Source organism: Mustela putorius, unplaced genomic scaffold, assembly GCF_011764305.1.
Source record: "Mustela putorius furo isolate JIRA1106 unplaced genomic scaffold, ASM1176430v1.1 tig00000698_pilon_pilon_pilon, whole genome shotgun sequence".
NCBI classification, from domain to species: Eukaryota; Metazoa; Chordata; class Mammalia; order Carnivora; family Mustelidae; genus Mustela; species Mustela putorius.
Genome location: NW_025421449.1, coordinates 1640574 through 1657737, shown reverse-complemented (window position 1 = coordinate 1657737; position 17164 = coordinate 1640574). Strand labels below are relative to the sequence as shown.

Below are 17164 nucleotides of genomic sequence, written 5' to 3'. Positions count from 1 at the left end.
TTGTCAGAGGTCACTCAAGTCAGCTTCCTCATTTGACATTTGGGGAAACTGAGAGCTAGAATAAGTTGTCCCGTGCCACAGGGCTGACCATGAAGGAGGGACTGGAAGCTGAGCCTCCAGACCTGTGGGCCAGCACCCTTCCCTGTCCCGGGCTACCCCGAACGCCCCCCAGGTCTGTGGCATTTCATTCTGCCAGATGATGTGAAGATTCCCCCCTTCCCCACTGCCACCCTCCCCTCAGGGAGGCCAGCTCTCAGGCCAGCAGGGCAGAAGCACCGCGTGAGGCAGAGGTGGGGCCGGGCAGTCCCGGGTGGAAGGAGCCATTTCTTCCTTGGCGAGGAGGGGCTTCCTTTGGCCCACGTGGCCACAGAGGCACAGGTCACTGACCTCGGTGAGAGTGGTGGTTTGGGCAGGGACCTCCAGGTCCACGGTCACCCGCAGGGGTCCTGGCTTAGTCTCTCGTGAAGCCAGGCCTGCAGGTAGGCAGAACTGGGCCATAGGAGGGTGCTGGAGCCAGCATGCAGGGCCAGGCACGGGAGTGAGCCACTGAAGGTGACAGGACTCAAGACCAGGCCCTCCATAACTCAGAGAGGATGCTCGCCAGCAGGGCTGTAAGTTGCCCCGTGCGGAGGGGCCTAGGCACTGCCTTCATTTCCGGACAAGTGGTTCTCAGAAGGGGCTGCGCGTCCCAGGAACGGCATGAGTGTCTCCAAGCTCCATGAGCGCTCTTTGGTACCAGCCTGGGTGCTGTCCTCCTCTGATCTGCGCTCCCGCAGTGCTCGCATCCCTGTCCTTCAGGAGCCCGGTACTCCTCGTGCTAGCAGGAGTGCGGATGCCCAGCTGCCCTGCAGACGTCTCGACCGTGCTGCTCCCCGCTTCTCATCTCCCCGCACCACCCCTGACCCAGAGACAAGTTGAGTTGATGCCCCAGTGGAGGGGCCCAGGGGAGCCCCGAAGTCAGGCCTTGCAGGGAGGAGGGATCTGGCTGAGGGGACACGAGGCTCCAAAGGCCAGGGAGAAACGAGCCTGCACATGGAGTCCGCCTCCGTGAACTTCTTGCCACTAGGAAGGGCAGCGCAGTCCCCGGAACCAAGTGGATTGTTCCTTTTTGCCTCTGACCACAGGCGGCTTTCAGGGAAATGTGTGAGGGACCTTCGCTGGCCCATCTGGGCCTCCTGTCACCTCCTCTGTACTTATTTCTCTGGACACTGACTTTTAAACTTTTTTAAACTTTTCCTCACACGTATTTCTGTGCCATTCTCTGGTAGAAAGACAAATGTAACCCCAGCTGGATTCATTTATTGTAGATTCATTTTTCCCCCCGAATTTAAAAGAAATAAAAATGAAAATATTTTCTTAGCTCCTGAAAATACTGTGGGGCCAGGCTCATGGCCCTTTGCCTGAGACATGGGCCCCGGCTTGGGGGTGAGCTGTGTCCCTGGACTCCGGGGGATTTGGAAAGGGCCCGTCTTGGAACACTCTCCCCGTAGGAATAGCAACGGTGTCAGCTGGCGGCTTGGGTCCGGGGCCCTGCTGCTTCCGCCCTGTGGGGAGGGGAGAGATGAGCTCCGTTCAATGACCACAGAGGCCAGCTCCAGTGCCACCATTTTGCTTTCCAGACGAGGAAGTTGAGACTCTGAGGAGGAAGCTGTCTGATTCCCAAAACATGGAATGGACACCTGGAGTGGGAATGGTTGGTCCCCGTGGGTCTAGGCAGACCGTAGTTCCCATTACTACCATGTGGTAAGGGTCTCCTAACTGCAAAGCCCCCTCATGCAGAGTTCACGGCCATGACTGTGTGTGGACAGAATCTGAGTCTACGTGTGCCCCTGTCTTGCCTATGAAGAAAGGATCTATTAAGAAAAATGAAAATGAAATAAAATGATGGGGTATGGTCACACTACCCAAGCAGGTTGTTATTTTGAGGCCCAAAGCAACACCGGTTTATGTTTTCAAACCTCGAATGGTAAAGCTGTGGGCCACACCACAGCAGGGTCCTATGTAGTCTTTCAGGCAAGGTTCCTGAGACCTTTACTAATCTCTGCAGTGTGAACCGAACTCCATAAAACCTGATTTTTAAAAAAATAAACCCAACTTCAGATGGCCAGTGTGGCCCTGATTTGTGAGTGTCGTTTGAATGTTCTTGGTTGGAGTCGAATGGCAATGAGGCACAGCTCTCAGCGGCTAGGGGCGAGGGGACCTTGTCGATCTGCTCCCCATGAACCACTACCAGCAGCAGCAGTGGCTGTCACTACTCACTGCCGCTCAAAAGGAAGACAAACAAAATCCCCCCCAATACTGAAAGCCATAACAAATAGCCTTTGGAACCTTGGGGACCCAGGGCCTTGCGGCGGACCTGAACTTGAACTTGAAACTCTCAAAGGGCACCCCAAGGAACTCGGGATATGTTACATACAAAGGACCTTGCTTAAGCGACCCCTCCTCCCCTCTCACGTTGGACCTCACATTTCTACACGTTATACGTTTCTGAGGACCTCGGGGACTTGCTGCTTTTGCAAGAAAGAATGTATTTAATTTAATGATTGATCGGGATCATAAATTGCCATGTTTCATTTTTTTTTAATGGTGAAAATCCGTAAGAGTTTAAAAAATTCTTAGACACACCTGGTTGGCAAACACCACTGACCCCCACGTCCCTGTGAATTCACACGTAAACTAGCGAGCACCTCGGTGCTGGGTTGGCCCCCTTTGGCACCAGAACACAATAATTTATTAAGCTTCAGGACTTAATAAGTGTGCACAAATATCATGCAAACGTATGCCCATACTCATAAACAAAAAGTGTATTAGAGTCGTAGACTTATACAAAACATCTTGTAAACAAACGGAAGGAGGCTGGCATTTTCTGTACAAAATATGCAGGTTTTTCTTTTCTCTTTTTTTTTTAATAATCTGTAAGATGCATCATACTTCTGGCATTTTCAAAAAGTGAAAACTGTATAAAAATAAATATTCTATGTACAAACACACACACAGGCCATCCCAGGTTAGAGGCATCACTGCAAAACAAAAACACACAAAGTAGCGTTAGTGTCGGTGGGTTTGTGGGTGTCTCCTTCCCTTGTGGGAAAGTGGTGGCTCTTTGGAGGGCCGGGGTGCCGGGCAGCTCTGGATAAGTTTGCCATGGCCCCCTGGGTGGAAAGCCCTGTTGCTGTCTGCACCCTAAAGGCAAAAAATCACTTTCGTCCTCCTGTCAGCCCCTCTGCGGACACTAGAGGGCACCTGTTCTCCATGTAGCCTGGCGGGGCCCGGCTGCAAATGAATTCCCGCATCTTCCCAGCGTGAACCAAAAGACAAGAGGCTCTGGGGCTGCTTCCCCAAGACACCGTAGCTCTAGCCCTCCATAGTATAGCTGTTCCTCCCCTGCTGAGCTCAACCACTCCCATCTCCTAACCATCAGCCGAAACCGCGAAGAAGGAAATCTTGCAAACATCCTTCCTCTTGCCTCTTTCCTGCGTCTGTGGAGTTTTAACCAGGACTAGGGGAACTCAGCGAGGGGATGAGGGGCAGATTCTCGGGGTGGCCTCTTCCCTGACCGAGCTCTCCCTCTTTGTGGTCAGGGACGCCTTGGGTGCCTGGGTGTGCAGAGACTCCGCCCTGGGCCTGGGGTCTTGGTGGGTTCACTACTTTTAACTCAGTCCTGTGAACTAATGAGATGCTGGCCATTTAGCACGAGGAGCCCTGTCTGACTCTAAGTGTGCGTCTGCTGTCACTGAGACAGGGCTCAATGAGCTAAGCACCAGCTCTTGGATATGCTGGGGTCTTCGGCCCTTTTCTGAGGACAACCCAACACCTGGAGACCAGGGGTGAGGGCCATGAGACATGTCAGTGGGAGCAAGCTGCGGGGGGGCTGCGGACGGAAGGTGAGCGGCTCGGCAGCTGTACCTTTGCCGGACCCGCCAGCAAACTGGATTAGCAAGCCGATGGCCTTTGTCAGGTGGAGGATCCCCGTGCCCCAGGGGCCCTGACCGAGTGGGGTGATTGAAGGAAAACTCACAGCTGGTAGGAATTCTGGGACCCCGGGAGGGGCTGGGCTGCAGGACTGCTGTGTGCTAGCGTGAGGCTCTGGCCGCTTCAGTTCAAGGGGAAGGGCAGAGTGGTGAACCTGCCAGTCTCCATGAGGAAGTAGGGAAGCCACGTGAGTGTATAGTCTAAGTAAAGGGAAGGAGGTCGGTGTTTTCTGTACAAAATACGCAGGTTTTCCTTTTAAATAATCTATAAGATGCCTCAGACTTCTGGCATTTTCCCTATATTTTCCTTCCTTCTGGCAGATTTCCTACATCTGGATAAATGTCATCATGTGGCTTGATGGCTTAAATGACCTCATGTGAACAGCTACTGGGAGAACAGCTACTGATAACTAATTTTAAAAATGTGGCCTTGGGGCGCCTGGGTGGCTCAGTGGGTTAAAGCCTCTGCCTTCGGCTCGGGTCATGATCCCAGGGTCCTGGGATCGAGCCCCGCATCGGGCTCTCTGCTCAGCAGGGAGCCTGCTTCCTCCTCTCCCCCTCTCTGCCTGCTTGTGATCTCTGTCCGTCAAATAAATAAATAAATAAATCTTAAAAATAAATAATAAAAACGTGGTCTAGCAGTCCTTGGAGGAAAGGTGCTGTGGAAATTATGCACACAAAGCATAAAGAGGTCAGCTGTGTGGCTACATGGAAATTCTAGACGCTGGGGTCTGCGGACGCCTTATAAAGCATTTTGAAAAAGTTCTCTAAGTGCATGCAGTGTGTGGGACGCTTCGTGGGCACCCTGCCTTGAGGAGCGTTCCTTTCTTGACCCACGCCATTTGCAGAGAGGCCCTGGATGGAAACCGCGCGTGTTTAAACGCCCCTGAGAAGGAGGTCACAAGTATGCCTGTGCCCCCGGGGCACCGCAAACCTCCGGGCAGCCTTACCTTGTTCCAACAGCCCTGGACTGGCAACCCATCTTCGCCCTGCAGTGAGGAAGGAAGGCAGATGGCTCAGACTCTGAGACAGCCCCCCAAGCAGGCGGGATGGGGGGGACAAGGGCCACACACCCTGCGGCAGCGTATCAGGATACAGCCCACCTCTGGTCTATTTCTCTTCTCTGCCACAGGGCAGAGCCTCAGAAGGGGCTGGGAAGCAAAGGAGGCAAACTTCCCATTGACTAGTGCCCCATGAGTTTTAGTGCATCGCCAAGAGGGGCTGCCCTAGGCTGTGAGGTCAGCCCTAACGTGTTAAGAACAGCCCTAGGCCCCTCGGGTTTCTGCTCTGGCTGGACTGAGTGCTAGGCCCTTTTGGATAAGTTGCTCAGCGCTTGGTGGCCTGCATCTTCCTCTGTAAAACCTGGTAAGGCATGGCTGTGTGAAATGGCCACTAGGGGGCCCCCAGCTCTCCTACTCTCTTAGTTCCTCTTTTCCCTACCTGTAGAAAGAGGAAGTCTAGGCGGCCCAGTGTGATCATCAATAAGGCAGAGGACGGGACACAAAGGGGCAAGCCACCTCACTCACAGGTATTGCCATGTGGCTCTGAGGTGCCTTCAGCGAAGTGACGCTGGCCCCTGGCACGGCCCTAGCCATTGCTGGGAATTTGAGGTGGTGGGGGGGGGGGGGGTTTGGAGTGGAGGATGGGAATCACACTGTGTGCCGTTTGTCTTCTTTGCTGGCAGCCCCTATTGGAACACCTGAGTCTTCTTGGGGCCCTGATGTCCCGGGCTCACTGGCACACCCTTTGGGGAGCCCGGAACTTCCGTGAGACAAAGTGGGGAGGCTGGGGCCGAAGTGGGGCAAAGATCTGGTTCTCAGTCTGTGTCTACTAGAATTGCAGCCCAGTTTCTAGAATTCACACTCCAGGGCACAGCAGGGATGGACACAAGGTTTCAGCCACCAGAGCCAGTGGTCAGTTGAGAGGCAGCTGAAGAGGAGCCCTCTGCGCCCCAGACCAATTTCAGCACCATGACAGGTGCCTAAACCGCTCACCGGGCGTTCAGCAGGCAGCTGGCCCGACATGGAGGGCCGAACAAGTCTACTTATCTTGTACTAAACTAGCTCCCCCTGACCCTACATCCACAAAAACACAGCATGGGAGCAATGGTGAGAAACACGGTTTGCATTAAGGATCAAATAAAGATGACCTTCATTGTCCCCCAGGATCGTGGAGAGCCTGCAGGGGGAGGTGGTACATTCCGAGGCCTCATGAAGACCTTCTGCCCCTTTCCCCAGCATCCTTTCACAATAACTCTGGAAGGGAGAGGAGCCTCCGCGGGCCACAGCGGCATTCCCATTGGCACATGACGGTGGCGGGGGGGTGGGGGTGCGCAGGAGAGCGAGGTGGGAAGTGGGAGCATGGGAGAGAGGAGCCGGTGGCTGGGGCTGCAGCTGGCAGAACTCGAGGTGTCAGACCGTGGGAGGCACGAGGCAGGGGGAGATCTGACTGGGGGTTGATGCAGGTGCTCGGGAGGGACCCAGGAGTCCCATGGTTGCTCGGGTTCATCAGGCAGGGCAGTGGGGACGTGGGGGCAGCGAGCGGGGGTTTCAGCGGCAGGGAAACAGCAAGCAATCTACTCTGCGCTCTTCTTTTGTTGCATATACCGGTCCTAAAAAGTCTCTATCGTGGGATGCTGGGGCGGGATGTGGGACCGGGAGTCCTCATCTGACTGTTACTTGTATGAAAAGAGCTCCCAGAACTCCAGGCCTCCTGGGGACATTTAGGAGGGCAGGAACCATTTAAGCCCATGGCCTTGCAATGAGGCAGCATCGCGTGCTCTCCTTGCAGGGCAGTGAAAGGATGGCAGTGGGGGGGAGAGTGTCCCTGCCCGAAGAGGCCGGGACCCGGGGCAGCGCAACTGCGCGGTGAACACTCCGCTGGGACACTCTTGGAAAGGGTTCCCAAGTGCCTCCCCATTCATTTCCTCTCTTCTGTTCCTCAACGACATTCCCAACCTTTCCATTCTCTTCCACCCTTGCTGGAGGGGAACCTTCTAAAGATGGAAGGAGAGGAGTCTAAGGGAGGATCTCTTCGTGTTTTCCAAGGTTTCAGCAAAAGGGATGAGGCCTTTAGCATCTATAATCCTGCTCTTGGACCATTCCCTAGTTCTGGTGGTATCCCCGGGGCAGCGACCCCACGGCCTCCTCTATGTCCGTTCTAGAACCTCTCAGTCTCCCGTGTTTAGGAGCATGCCCAGCGGTCCCCTGCCGCCTCGCGAGATGGAGCAGGAAGGCCTGTGGGACCGGCTCAGCATCTCAGTTTTGCCGGGTGCTCAGCGGGAGCTATTGCCGAAGCAACTGCAGTGTGTGAAGGAAGAGAAGTCACGGTTGCTAAGAATCCATCCAGAGACGCTACTTCCCTAGCTTTCTTTCTGGGGGCAGGATGGCTAGAAGCAGCTGTGAAAGGAGGCTAAGTTGCAGCCAAAGCTGGCTTAGGGGGGCGGGCGGGACGGCTCGCATGAAGGGGAGGGTGCTTTTGAAGCAGCTGCAGGAGGAGGCCAAGAAAACATCTCGGCAAACTTGGGATGCGCAAGGGGCATGTGGGAACCCCTGAGGACCGGCTATGGCAGGGTGACCCTCAGGGTCTACAAGGAGAAAGGGCTGGTGATGTGGGGAAAAGGGGGGGCGCAGCCAGAGAGGCATGCGGGCGAGAACCACACACGTGGGGAAGCCGGAACCGGCCATGCAGGCGGGGAGGGTGACGCCATACCAATGGGCATGGGGCATCCAGTCCGTCCAGCCCTGGTAACCCCGGCTCCCCTTTTTCTCCTTTAAAACCTCGGTGTCCCTGTTCACAAAACCAACCACGATGATTATTTAGGTCAAGGCTGGCCAGCTCCGACTGTGGAGCAGAGAGGCCCAAGTCCCACCCCAGCCAGGATGCAGGACCCCTGAGGCGGCTGCAAGCAGGGGCCCAGTCCCAGCGGACCCCCACTTGCCAGGTTCAGCTGTGGTGGTGCTCTCTCTGGCTCCCGCGAGAGCCGAGCTTTGGCTCGCGTAGAGCCAGCCCCCTCTCTGTTTCAAGACTCACTTGGAACGAACACAGATGAACTTCAAATTTAGCGTATCATAATTTTCAGAGCCTTCACGCGGATTTGTGAGGGCACTTGGGAAGCCCAGCTAATGCCACAAATTATTCCTTATAAGCTTGTTTGGGGGTTTCCCGGGCGGCGGGGGGGTCTATGTGGGCACAGGGAGGCTCTATTTTAAAAGCCCAATTTCTGGCCTGGTTCTACCCCATCTGGGGGCCTGGATGACCCCGGGGAGACACGGATCCCGGTGTCCTGCATCCTGACAGAGGATTCCAACAGCATGGACTGCTGGCCACAGAAGTGGCCATGAAACAAAGAAGGCAAATGTGTAGCTTACAAATGCTACAGTGGGTTCCAGAGCTCTCCTGGAGCAAACAGCCGAGGCCTGCTCCAAATCCCCTGCCTAAGGGGGGGAAAGGTGGGGTTGGGGGGAGTTCTTTCCACACATCGATTGTCCAGCATCTTCAAAGGAAAGGGATTTTGCCAGAATGGCTTGCAGCCGCAGTTTGAGGGCACCAGCACCCGCAGTCAGAATTCCCCCGGCCAAGTGCACGGACAGATGTGGTAACATCAGTGCAGACATCCCCTTCTCATCCTAACTTATTTGCCTTCTTGGTTTCCGGCTTGCAAACCTCAAGGAAAAACCCAGAACAATGCAAGTGATAAATGAAGACATACCAACGGGCAGGGGGCATCTAATCCAGGCGCTCCTTGGTCTCCCTTATCCCCTTTAGGCCCTCTAGAGCCTTTCTTCCCCCTCTCCCCCTGTAAATAATGGTTTAGTCCGAGAGAAAAAAAATAACATCAAAACTTTAGGATCCTTCATGTGTTAAGGTTAAAAACAGAAAAGGAAAAAAAAATTAAAGAGGGGAAAAATAGCATCACTTAATGAAGATATTCTTTCCAATAGGATTTGAGGTCAGCAGCCACCCCCAACCCTTCTAGAAACTGGGACGGGTGGCTAACACTGGTGGGCAGGGGGGCAGGGGAGGAAGTCAAGACCTGGGGGCCGGGAGCAGTAGGGCTCAGGGCTGGAGGTGGAAGGAAAGGCAACAGGAGGCTACTCAGGGCCAATTTTCTCTTGGAGGGCACATTTTTTAAAGACTTTGACCTGCCAACTTTGGTCCCTGTTGGTTTTCATCCCTTTGACATTTGTATTGGAGGCGAGATGATTTTATTTAGAGCCTTGGGGTGTGTGTGTATGCGTGTGTGCATGTGTGTGTGTGAATGTCTGCACATACATGTGTATATATGTGCTTGGGTGTGTGTTTACAGTGTGTGCATGTGCAAAGTGTGTGCTTGTGTGTGAGTGTACAGCACACATGTGTACATATGTGTCCAGGGCTCCTGGGCGGCCCCTGGCTCTCAGCTAGGTCCTCCCACTGTACGTGGGTCTCTGGTCTCTGGTCTGAATCAGAGGCAGCTAGGTTGTATATAGACAATTTGGTTCAAGGAACTCCTTTGTTTCCGAAAAACTTCAGTAAGCATCATCTTTCTAAATCGAACCCCCTTTTGTATGTGTTAGGATCACTCTCCATTTCAAGAAAGGCTATGGGGAATGCTTCCTCATGGACTTGAGTTTGGATTTTCCCATGTTGGGTCTCCTTATAAAGAGGCCAAGGGTGTCTGTGGGGAGTCTTCCTGGGGATGGTTCTCCGCCGCTAGAGAAGGCTGACTGTCTCATGGTGGGGGCCTTCCACTGTGCTCCTAGAGGTGGACAAGGCCTTGAAGGCAGGCAGCACAGCATCAGAAGAAAGGCTTGGAGCCAGAGCAAGTCCTGCCTGTGACCAGCAGTGTGCCTTTGGGAATCACTCAACCTCTGCGACCCTCATTTTTCTTCACTTGCACCATGCGGATCGTAACACCTGCCTCAGAACTTTGTAGTGATGTCTTTGTGCACATTTAATTGTGCCATTTAATAGTGGCCTAGAGTCCGTGCTCAGCAATGATAGCTGCTTCACAACGGTTACAGTGGTGACGGTGGTGAGTTCTTGCGAGCCCGTCCTGGAGCCGAGCCTGCTGCCAGCTACCACATCCCAGTAGCGGAAGGCGGCAGGTTCCTGGGGGGCGGGGCAAGGACAAGAACGTTTCTTACGTATCGGAGTCCTTGGAAACGCCTCAGATTTCGTGATTCCAGAGGTTCCCTGTAATTGCCAGTGGATTGTTCCGAGTGAGTTTTCTAAAGTGCAGATGCTTCCTTGGAAACGGATGTGATCGGGAGGACACTGTGTAAGCCTGTTACCTGCTGTAGTTTTGGCTCTGAACCACGCCCACCAGGGAGAACAGGACAGAGCCTGAATGATCCTTGAGCAGGGGGCCAGTAAGTCTGTTAGCTCTTCGGAAGGGAAGCCCCAGTGTAAGCTTTCTCACCAAAGGGGCTCCTCTTTCTCCTTGGGTCAGGCCCGTGTCAAAGTGAATGCAGTTGCCTATGTCTGGAGGGTGGGCAAAGCTCCCCAGGAGCTGCTGGGAGTGGGGTTCCAGGTCCCTGATGATTTGCCTGCAACACAGGGTCGGCAGTGGTGGTCCTGACTTCCAGGCTGTGTAGCTTGCACTACAGGGAGCCAGGTCCTAAGGGCCCAGGAAATGGCTTTCCTGGGCATCCTTCGAAGGTGCTAGAGTACTAGCCTTAGGTACATCCCACCCCAGAGAGTGAGGCAGAAGAGGCCCAGGCAACGAGGGGATTCTAGGAGGGGAAAGGGCAAATAAAAGTAAGCAACGGAGGTTTCTTTATAAATACAGATACATAACTTGATTTCAGAGGAACTGAGTGGAGGCTGGGAGAATGGCAGGGAAAGACGAGGGGGTGGGGTCTGGTGATGGGGCGAGTGCGTCTGCGCAGAGAAGTGTTGAAGGAGAGAAGGAAGGAAGAGTCCGGCCTAGGCCAAAAGAGATAAGGGAGGACGGAGAGGTAAGGAGGCAAGGGGGACCAGGCAGCGCAGGCCGTTCACACTCACATGCGTGCACACACCCCCCTGGGCGGGGCGTCAGGCAGAGCCACCGCCCCCTCCCTGCCAGCACGCACGCACGCAGACCTTCCAGTTGGCCGGCTTGCAGGAGCGCTACCGCTGCTCCACCCAATTTTCCTGATGCCAATGCCAAATCCATGCCACCCTTTATCTTTTTTTCTCCCCCTTCCCCTTTTGATTAAGTGGGTTCCACGTCGGACTTGAACTCACCACCCAGACACAAGAGACCCGAGTGGAGATCAAGAGTCAACGCCTAACCGACTGAGCCACCCAGGTGCCCCTGGGGCACCCTTTATCTTGGGATGAACTCTTTCATCCTAAATGTGGCTCCTGGGCCAAATTCCTGGGGCTGTTAGAGGCCGGGAATGGCGTCCCTTGTGATAAGACCAGGGCAGTCTTTCCATGGTCATGTGTGTTTCCTTAGAAAATGGCCTATTCTGGGCTCTGGGACTTGTGTGCTACTACAAGGACCAGGAACTTCTTCCTCTCAGGAATGGGGAAGAGGCTCCAAGACCGTTGCATGGTGGGTCACAGAGAAGCATTGTTTTAAGACCATGTCCCCTTTCACTGGAAGATGGAGCAACGGGTTATGGTGCACCCACCTGGGCCTCTCCAACGGGCCCTGGCAGCAGGTGGAGTGGAGTTTGAGAGGGGCCTTAGGCAGCCTCCTTCTCACACCCTGTGGGGCCTAGGGCTTGGAACACCTGCAGCTTGGCCTTCACGAGCAGGCTTCTACCTAGAATGTCATCATAGCCCCTCTGGCCTTTTCCCTTGACCAAAGTGTCACTATTCTGATCTCCCAGTCCTCAGGAAAAAGACCTGTCTGTGGCAAGCAATGATTCTGCTTAGGACTTCCTTCATTTTGAAGGCTTTATTACGAAACCCTCACATCTCCCCTCAAGAGGTCTGCAAGGGACAGTGGCATAAAGAGGTCTGTTCGAGGAGCTGAGACACAGGGGGCACTCTTCTAAGACATTCTGGTGTCCTGAGAGTCAGATCTCTCAAATGGAGGACACAAACTGTTCCCTGATTCTCAAACCTGCTCTTTGGAATAAGTCAGTTATTCTTACAGTTTACCGGAGAGCAGGTTCCACAAGTTGAGTGTTTTCTGGACTTGACTTTTAACTAAGTGACATATTTCTAATTGACAGGTGGGGCAGGGGAAGGTTCGTAAAGCCTTAGGAAGGAGAAGTCGAGAAGAAATATTCTCCCACTGATTCCTATGGCCTCACTGGCTCATTCAACAACCCCAGAGCCTGGCATCAGCATCTCCTACTGCCAGCTACCCCTCCACCTGTGACAAGGGCACCTGCCTGCCCCACGTTCAGGGGCACCGTGGTCATTGCCAGATTTGAGGCCTTCAAATGTCTCACTGCCACAAGCCAACTGAGAAAGTCTTAAGAAATAGTTAAAAGTATTAACTAAATAGGATAAAGAGAACCAACACACTTTAGAAATAAGTTAGAAAGGGGATTAGTATGTCAGCTAAGAGGTGGAATGATCAATTTTTTTTTTCTCCTAAATTCTTTGATGGCACAGGAAGGAAGGTGGGCTTCCCAATCTGCCTTCCCAGCCAGCACATTTCTGGAAGTAGGTCTGATAATTCCAGTGGTTTCTAGACTTGGTCTCCCATGGACAGTTTGACAGGTGTCACTCTGCTTGCTTTTATAGAATATATGGACAAAATCGAGTTACTTTTGACCAGCTCCCAGGAAGAAGAATTTCAATTCTTCTTGAGAGGAACTGAACTCTAGAGAATGTAAGGGCCTACTTAGCCAGAGTGATTTCATCTCGGTTAAACAGTGATTTTGTTGTTTATGCAATAAAACTTAAACTGACCCTGCCCCTCCCCCCAAGAAACTTACTTAGAAGCAAGTCTGGGAAACCAGTAAAATGTGGTCAGCCAGTCCCTGATGACAGAGCCCAAATACAAGGGTGGGTCAGGTCAGGTGGAGATAACAGAGCTGGAATGCAGGGATGAGTCAGGCCAGGTGGAGACATCCAAATCAGTGGAGTGCGCATACTGCCTCCCTAGCTACCAAGGAGTGTGGGCCCCGTCTTTTGTGCGCCAATTCTGACCAAGGTTATAGGCTAGTTCAAATAGCTACTATGGGGTGGATTGTAATTCAATTGGCCACCTGTGTGTGACCTAGCATAACTGTACAGCTTTCTCTGTGTGTTGCAATCTCATTGGCCACCTGTGTGTGGCCAGGCTCAACCACATGGCCTTTTGCTCTATAAAAGTTAGTCTGTGAGGCTCTGAGTCGTCGCCCTCTCTGTAAGAGGTGGCCCTGCCCAGTCAGTCTGATTCTCGATGCTTGGCGCGAAATAAAGCTTTGCTTGGCCTTCACTTTGTATCTTTTGATCGCGGAGAAGATAGTTCAATAAATAACAGAGAAGGGTTCAATAAATACCTTAAATGGAGAAGACTGGATCTGGTGCAAGATATAAGCATACAGATTCTGGCACTTCCTATCCATGAACATGGTTATCAGTGTGCAAAGATCAGCTGGAGGACCTGGGATCTAGGAGCCATCTGCTCTGTCCCTACTCCCTTGGACAACATGACCCACTGAAAGATGCGTTGGGTCCTCTAGGCGCTGTGGGTCACACTCTGGGGAGTGCTGTGATGAAGCAGTGAATAAGAAATTCTGTGAATGGACCCACAGCTCATCTCTGGGTCAGAGGCAGTTAAATGGTCCTTGCTGGGCCCATATGTAGCCTGTGTCCGATATGTGGCATGTGTCTCATCTTACCACATGGCTGTGGGTGCTGTGGACATTCAACAGCTCTGTGCTGGGACAATGGCAGAAACCAAAGGGACAGCAAAGGACCTTGGGAGGCAGAATTCATTTCATGGTCCCGTGGACTCTTTCCAAGATAAATAATGGCTGTGATACTTTTTTAAGGGTTGGCTGCTTACAACAGCTGTGTGCTTTTTGCTTGGAACCAAAATGTATTTGTCTCTCACCAATGGCCTGGGATGCCTGGCAAAATGAAGTCTCAGAAGGCTACGACTAGGCAATGATGGGTCTAAAAATACCATTGAGGAGTCCATTAGCAGGGCGCTGTAGAGAGTGGGCACACGGCTCCTGTTGCTGGAGGGCAATGCTAATCTGATGGCCACCATGGGATTCGGTCTCCCCTTGCCACGTGGAAAAGAAACAGGCTTCCGTTTCACGATGAGGCCTCAGGCTGCCCCTGCACTACAGAGTAAGCCACTCACTACAGAGCCTTTTAATCTAGGATCATTTACCATGAAGAACCATATTTGCCAATGTTGGGTCAGGAATCCCCAATTGATCATTCCACCACATCATGAAGACATTAGTAACCAGGGCCGAAGTGCAAGGGCTCAGACTCACCCGGTTTCCTTTGTCCCCGGGTGGTCCATGTAAACCCTGCAAAAAATCATAGAAATGAAGACACGTTCATGAGACAAGACAGGATGGCCATCCTGGCCTTCCTTCCAGGCTCAGAAAGGTCTGATACCTAATTCATCAGAGACAGGCTTAATTATCCCCATTTTACAAAAGGGGGACAAAGGGACTGGACCTCGAGACATATATTGAGTTCTGGGTGAAGCCAAGAACGCAGTTCCATGTTTTTTGCTCTGCAGTGGAGGCCCTGGCTGGTGACCCTTCTCTTTTAGCCCGCTCCTTCCAAAGGGTGGCAGGTGCTGAGAACTCTGGGCACAGAGCACTTTCCTGGCAGAAGTGTATCTGTAACTCTTCTGAAAGGCTCTTGCTAGAAAAGTGACCCCAAAGCTGCTCATACCCCCTTTCAAGGTACAGGCTATTGTCCATGACTTCAGCTAGGGGAGCAGCACAAGGCAAAGACCGCCCGGGGCTGGCCAGAGAAAACTGCTTGGGCAGCCAGATGTGGAGCTGGTGAACAGATGTACAACCTTTAGGCAGATAGGAAACAGAGGTCCTGGCTCTCTCAGGCTGTCCGCTTTCATAATGACACAGCAGGAAATCTGCTGCAAACTGGGAAGACAGTCTCTCGGGAAGGCTTCCCCTGTCACGAGACATCTCCTTGCATTATAATGATTCAGCTTTGCTTCGGCCTCTCCTCGACAGCATTGGGGTGCCGTGGCATGTTCATCTATGGGACCCCCGTTGCATCAAACACAGATACTTGTGGTGGGAGGGGCTCACACGTGTTCGCTACATCCCGTCAGATGGGCCACATGGCTGAGGATCTGGTACCCCCACCCTGTGTCCCCAGGTTTGCCCCGAGCCATGCCCAGCAAGGAAGTTCCACAACCACATGGCTTTGGGACAGCTTCCTCTGTCGCAGAAATCACATTCGTCCTTGGCTCTGGATGTTTGCTGACAGGGCTTCTGTTGGGGGGGTGGGGGTGGGGTAGGGATGAGGGACAGAAAGCCCCAGTCGCATGACACTTACAGGAAGCCCAGCCGCTCCTGTTGGTCCTGTCATCCCCAGGTCGCCTTTGCTGCCCTGAAACCGGAGAAAGAAACCCATGAGCCCTCCCTGATGTGGGAACAACCTTCCATGGCCTCTATTTTTGTAGGAAACCTGGGAAACCTCTCTGGCCCCTTCAAAGAGCCCTCTGTGGAGCAAGGGCTCAGCAGAGGGTGTGACTGGTGTGGACTCCCCCACAGTGGGGGGGTTTTGAGGCCCCCCTCACCCTCCCTCCAGCAAAGCCCATCCCCCAAGGCCCTCTGGAAAGGCTGGACGGTGCCCTGAATGTCCTAGCTGGCCTCAAGCAGAAGCCAAGGGGGGAAGCAAGGAGCAGGAGCTGAGCACGGACCCAGAAGATCGGGGAAGAGTGAAAGAGAGCTTTGCTTTCTTCTGTCATCCTGAGAGCAGCCATCTCCGTCCCCAAAGCGGTTGTGATCTCGGGGAGGGACCCCTGTGCCCCTCTTCAGAAGCTCTCCACCCTCCGCACCCTCAGCGGTATGGTCCGTGAGCGGGTGAGTGAGGGGGATGGAGCCTCCCTGGGGACAGAAGGGCCACAGATGCCCCGCAAGCATCTAGCGCCCCCCACAGCCCTCTGGTGATCTCCCACCCCAGATGTGCGGAAACCTGGGGCTAGCCGGGAAAAGCAGACTTGGACTGGACGGGCAGGCCTTGCAGGCCTTCTCCCCCGAGCCCAGCGCCCCAGCAGCACCGCACAGGCACTCATGCCATGGGAGACCATGACTGTGGGAGCAGGTCTAATGCCCCGGCCTCCTGATTTCTTGATGTTGCCCAGGATTTTCTCATACTACCCAGCGCTCCATTCCAAGCTGTCTCCTAAATCATCACAAGGCTTAGGTGTGTCTGCTCGCAGCAGCACCTGGGACCTGGCCGGACAGAGCCCATGACCGACGCTGGGTGGCCAGGGACTGGGCATAGGCAGCTGTCTGCCTGTACACTCGTAGAGATAAAGTGAGCAAACCAGGCTGGCTGGATCCCCGATGGGCTTCTGTGAGGATCACCAGGTGAGCCACAGGTGAGGGGTGTGCTGGTCTAGGGGAAAGGTGGGGGCCAAGGACCAGCGGCGGGGCCGGGGTACTGGACCCCTCCCAGGACACAGGCTCTGGCCCCTGAACGCTCACCCTCTCGCCCTTTGGTCCCGCTGGGCCTGGGACTCCGATTGGTCCTGGAGTACCCTGGGGAAAAGAAAGAAAGCAGAGTGAGAGGCTCGATGTCGCGAGAGTGGGGAGCCCCGGGGGCCCAGCCCGGCGCTGGAGATGATGAGCAAGGTCCAAAGGCCCATTTTCAGGGTTGGCGAGGCCAGGCTCATTCAGGGCAGTCATTGGATTGGGGTGTCTCCCTGTTTGGGGTGGCTGCCTCGGGCAGAGAGGCCTCCCCTTGCTCAGAGCCAGATTTGAGGAGGGAAACCCTTTTGCTTCACCACCAAGCTTGCCAAGGCTGAAAATGGTAGGAGAAGTGCTGCTTCTGTTTGCTCCCTGAAGCGCTTGGGGGGGGGATTGGCAGGGGTGGGAGGCCTTGGGGGGTGGGGGTGGGGCCGGCACCTGTTGCTGTTGCAGCTTCACATGCGGGGGTGGGGAGGGCTCATGCCATGGAGACCAATGCAGACGTGCGCACACACAGAGGCAGGTGCGGGGTGGGGGGGTCATTTTGCCACTGCTCACCCTACCTGCCCCACTGCCGGCCGCCCTGGCCTTCAGCCTCTGTCCCTGCTCCCCGGCCTTACAGGGCAGGCTGGACCTGAGAGGGAT

The 17164-nt window shown here is 54.0% G+C and overlaps 1 protein-coding gene across 10 annotated transcripts in view; it reads right to left on the bottom strand.

Moving 5' to 3' along the window:
• Positions 1–2692: 2692 nt before the first annotated feature.
• Positions 2693–17164, bottom strand: part of COL13A1 (collagen type XIII alpha 1 chain) — a 141650-nt gene continuing 127178 nt past the window's right edge. For 9 of the 10 annotated variants that reach the window (XM_013044283.2, XM_013044279.2, XM_013044278.2 and 6 more), the window contains 6 exons: positions 16538–16591; positions 15381–15434; positions 14336–14371; positions 8683–8769; positions 4922–4960; positions 2693–3020 (listed from right to left, as the gene is read on the bottom strand). In XM_013044283.2, coding sequence (XP_012899737.1) covers positions 3018–3020; positions 4922–4960; positions 8683–8769; positions 14336–14371; positions 15381–15434; positions 16538–16591 — 273 coding nt within the window. In that variant the 3' untranslated portion in view covers positions 2693–3017. Of the gene's footprint in view, positions 3021–4921; positions 4961–7682; positions 7761–8682; positions 8770–14335; positions 14372–15380; positions 15435–16537; positions 16592–17164 lie in introns of all 10 variants that reach the window. The other variant, XM_013044277.2, reaches the window with a different exon arrangement.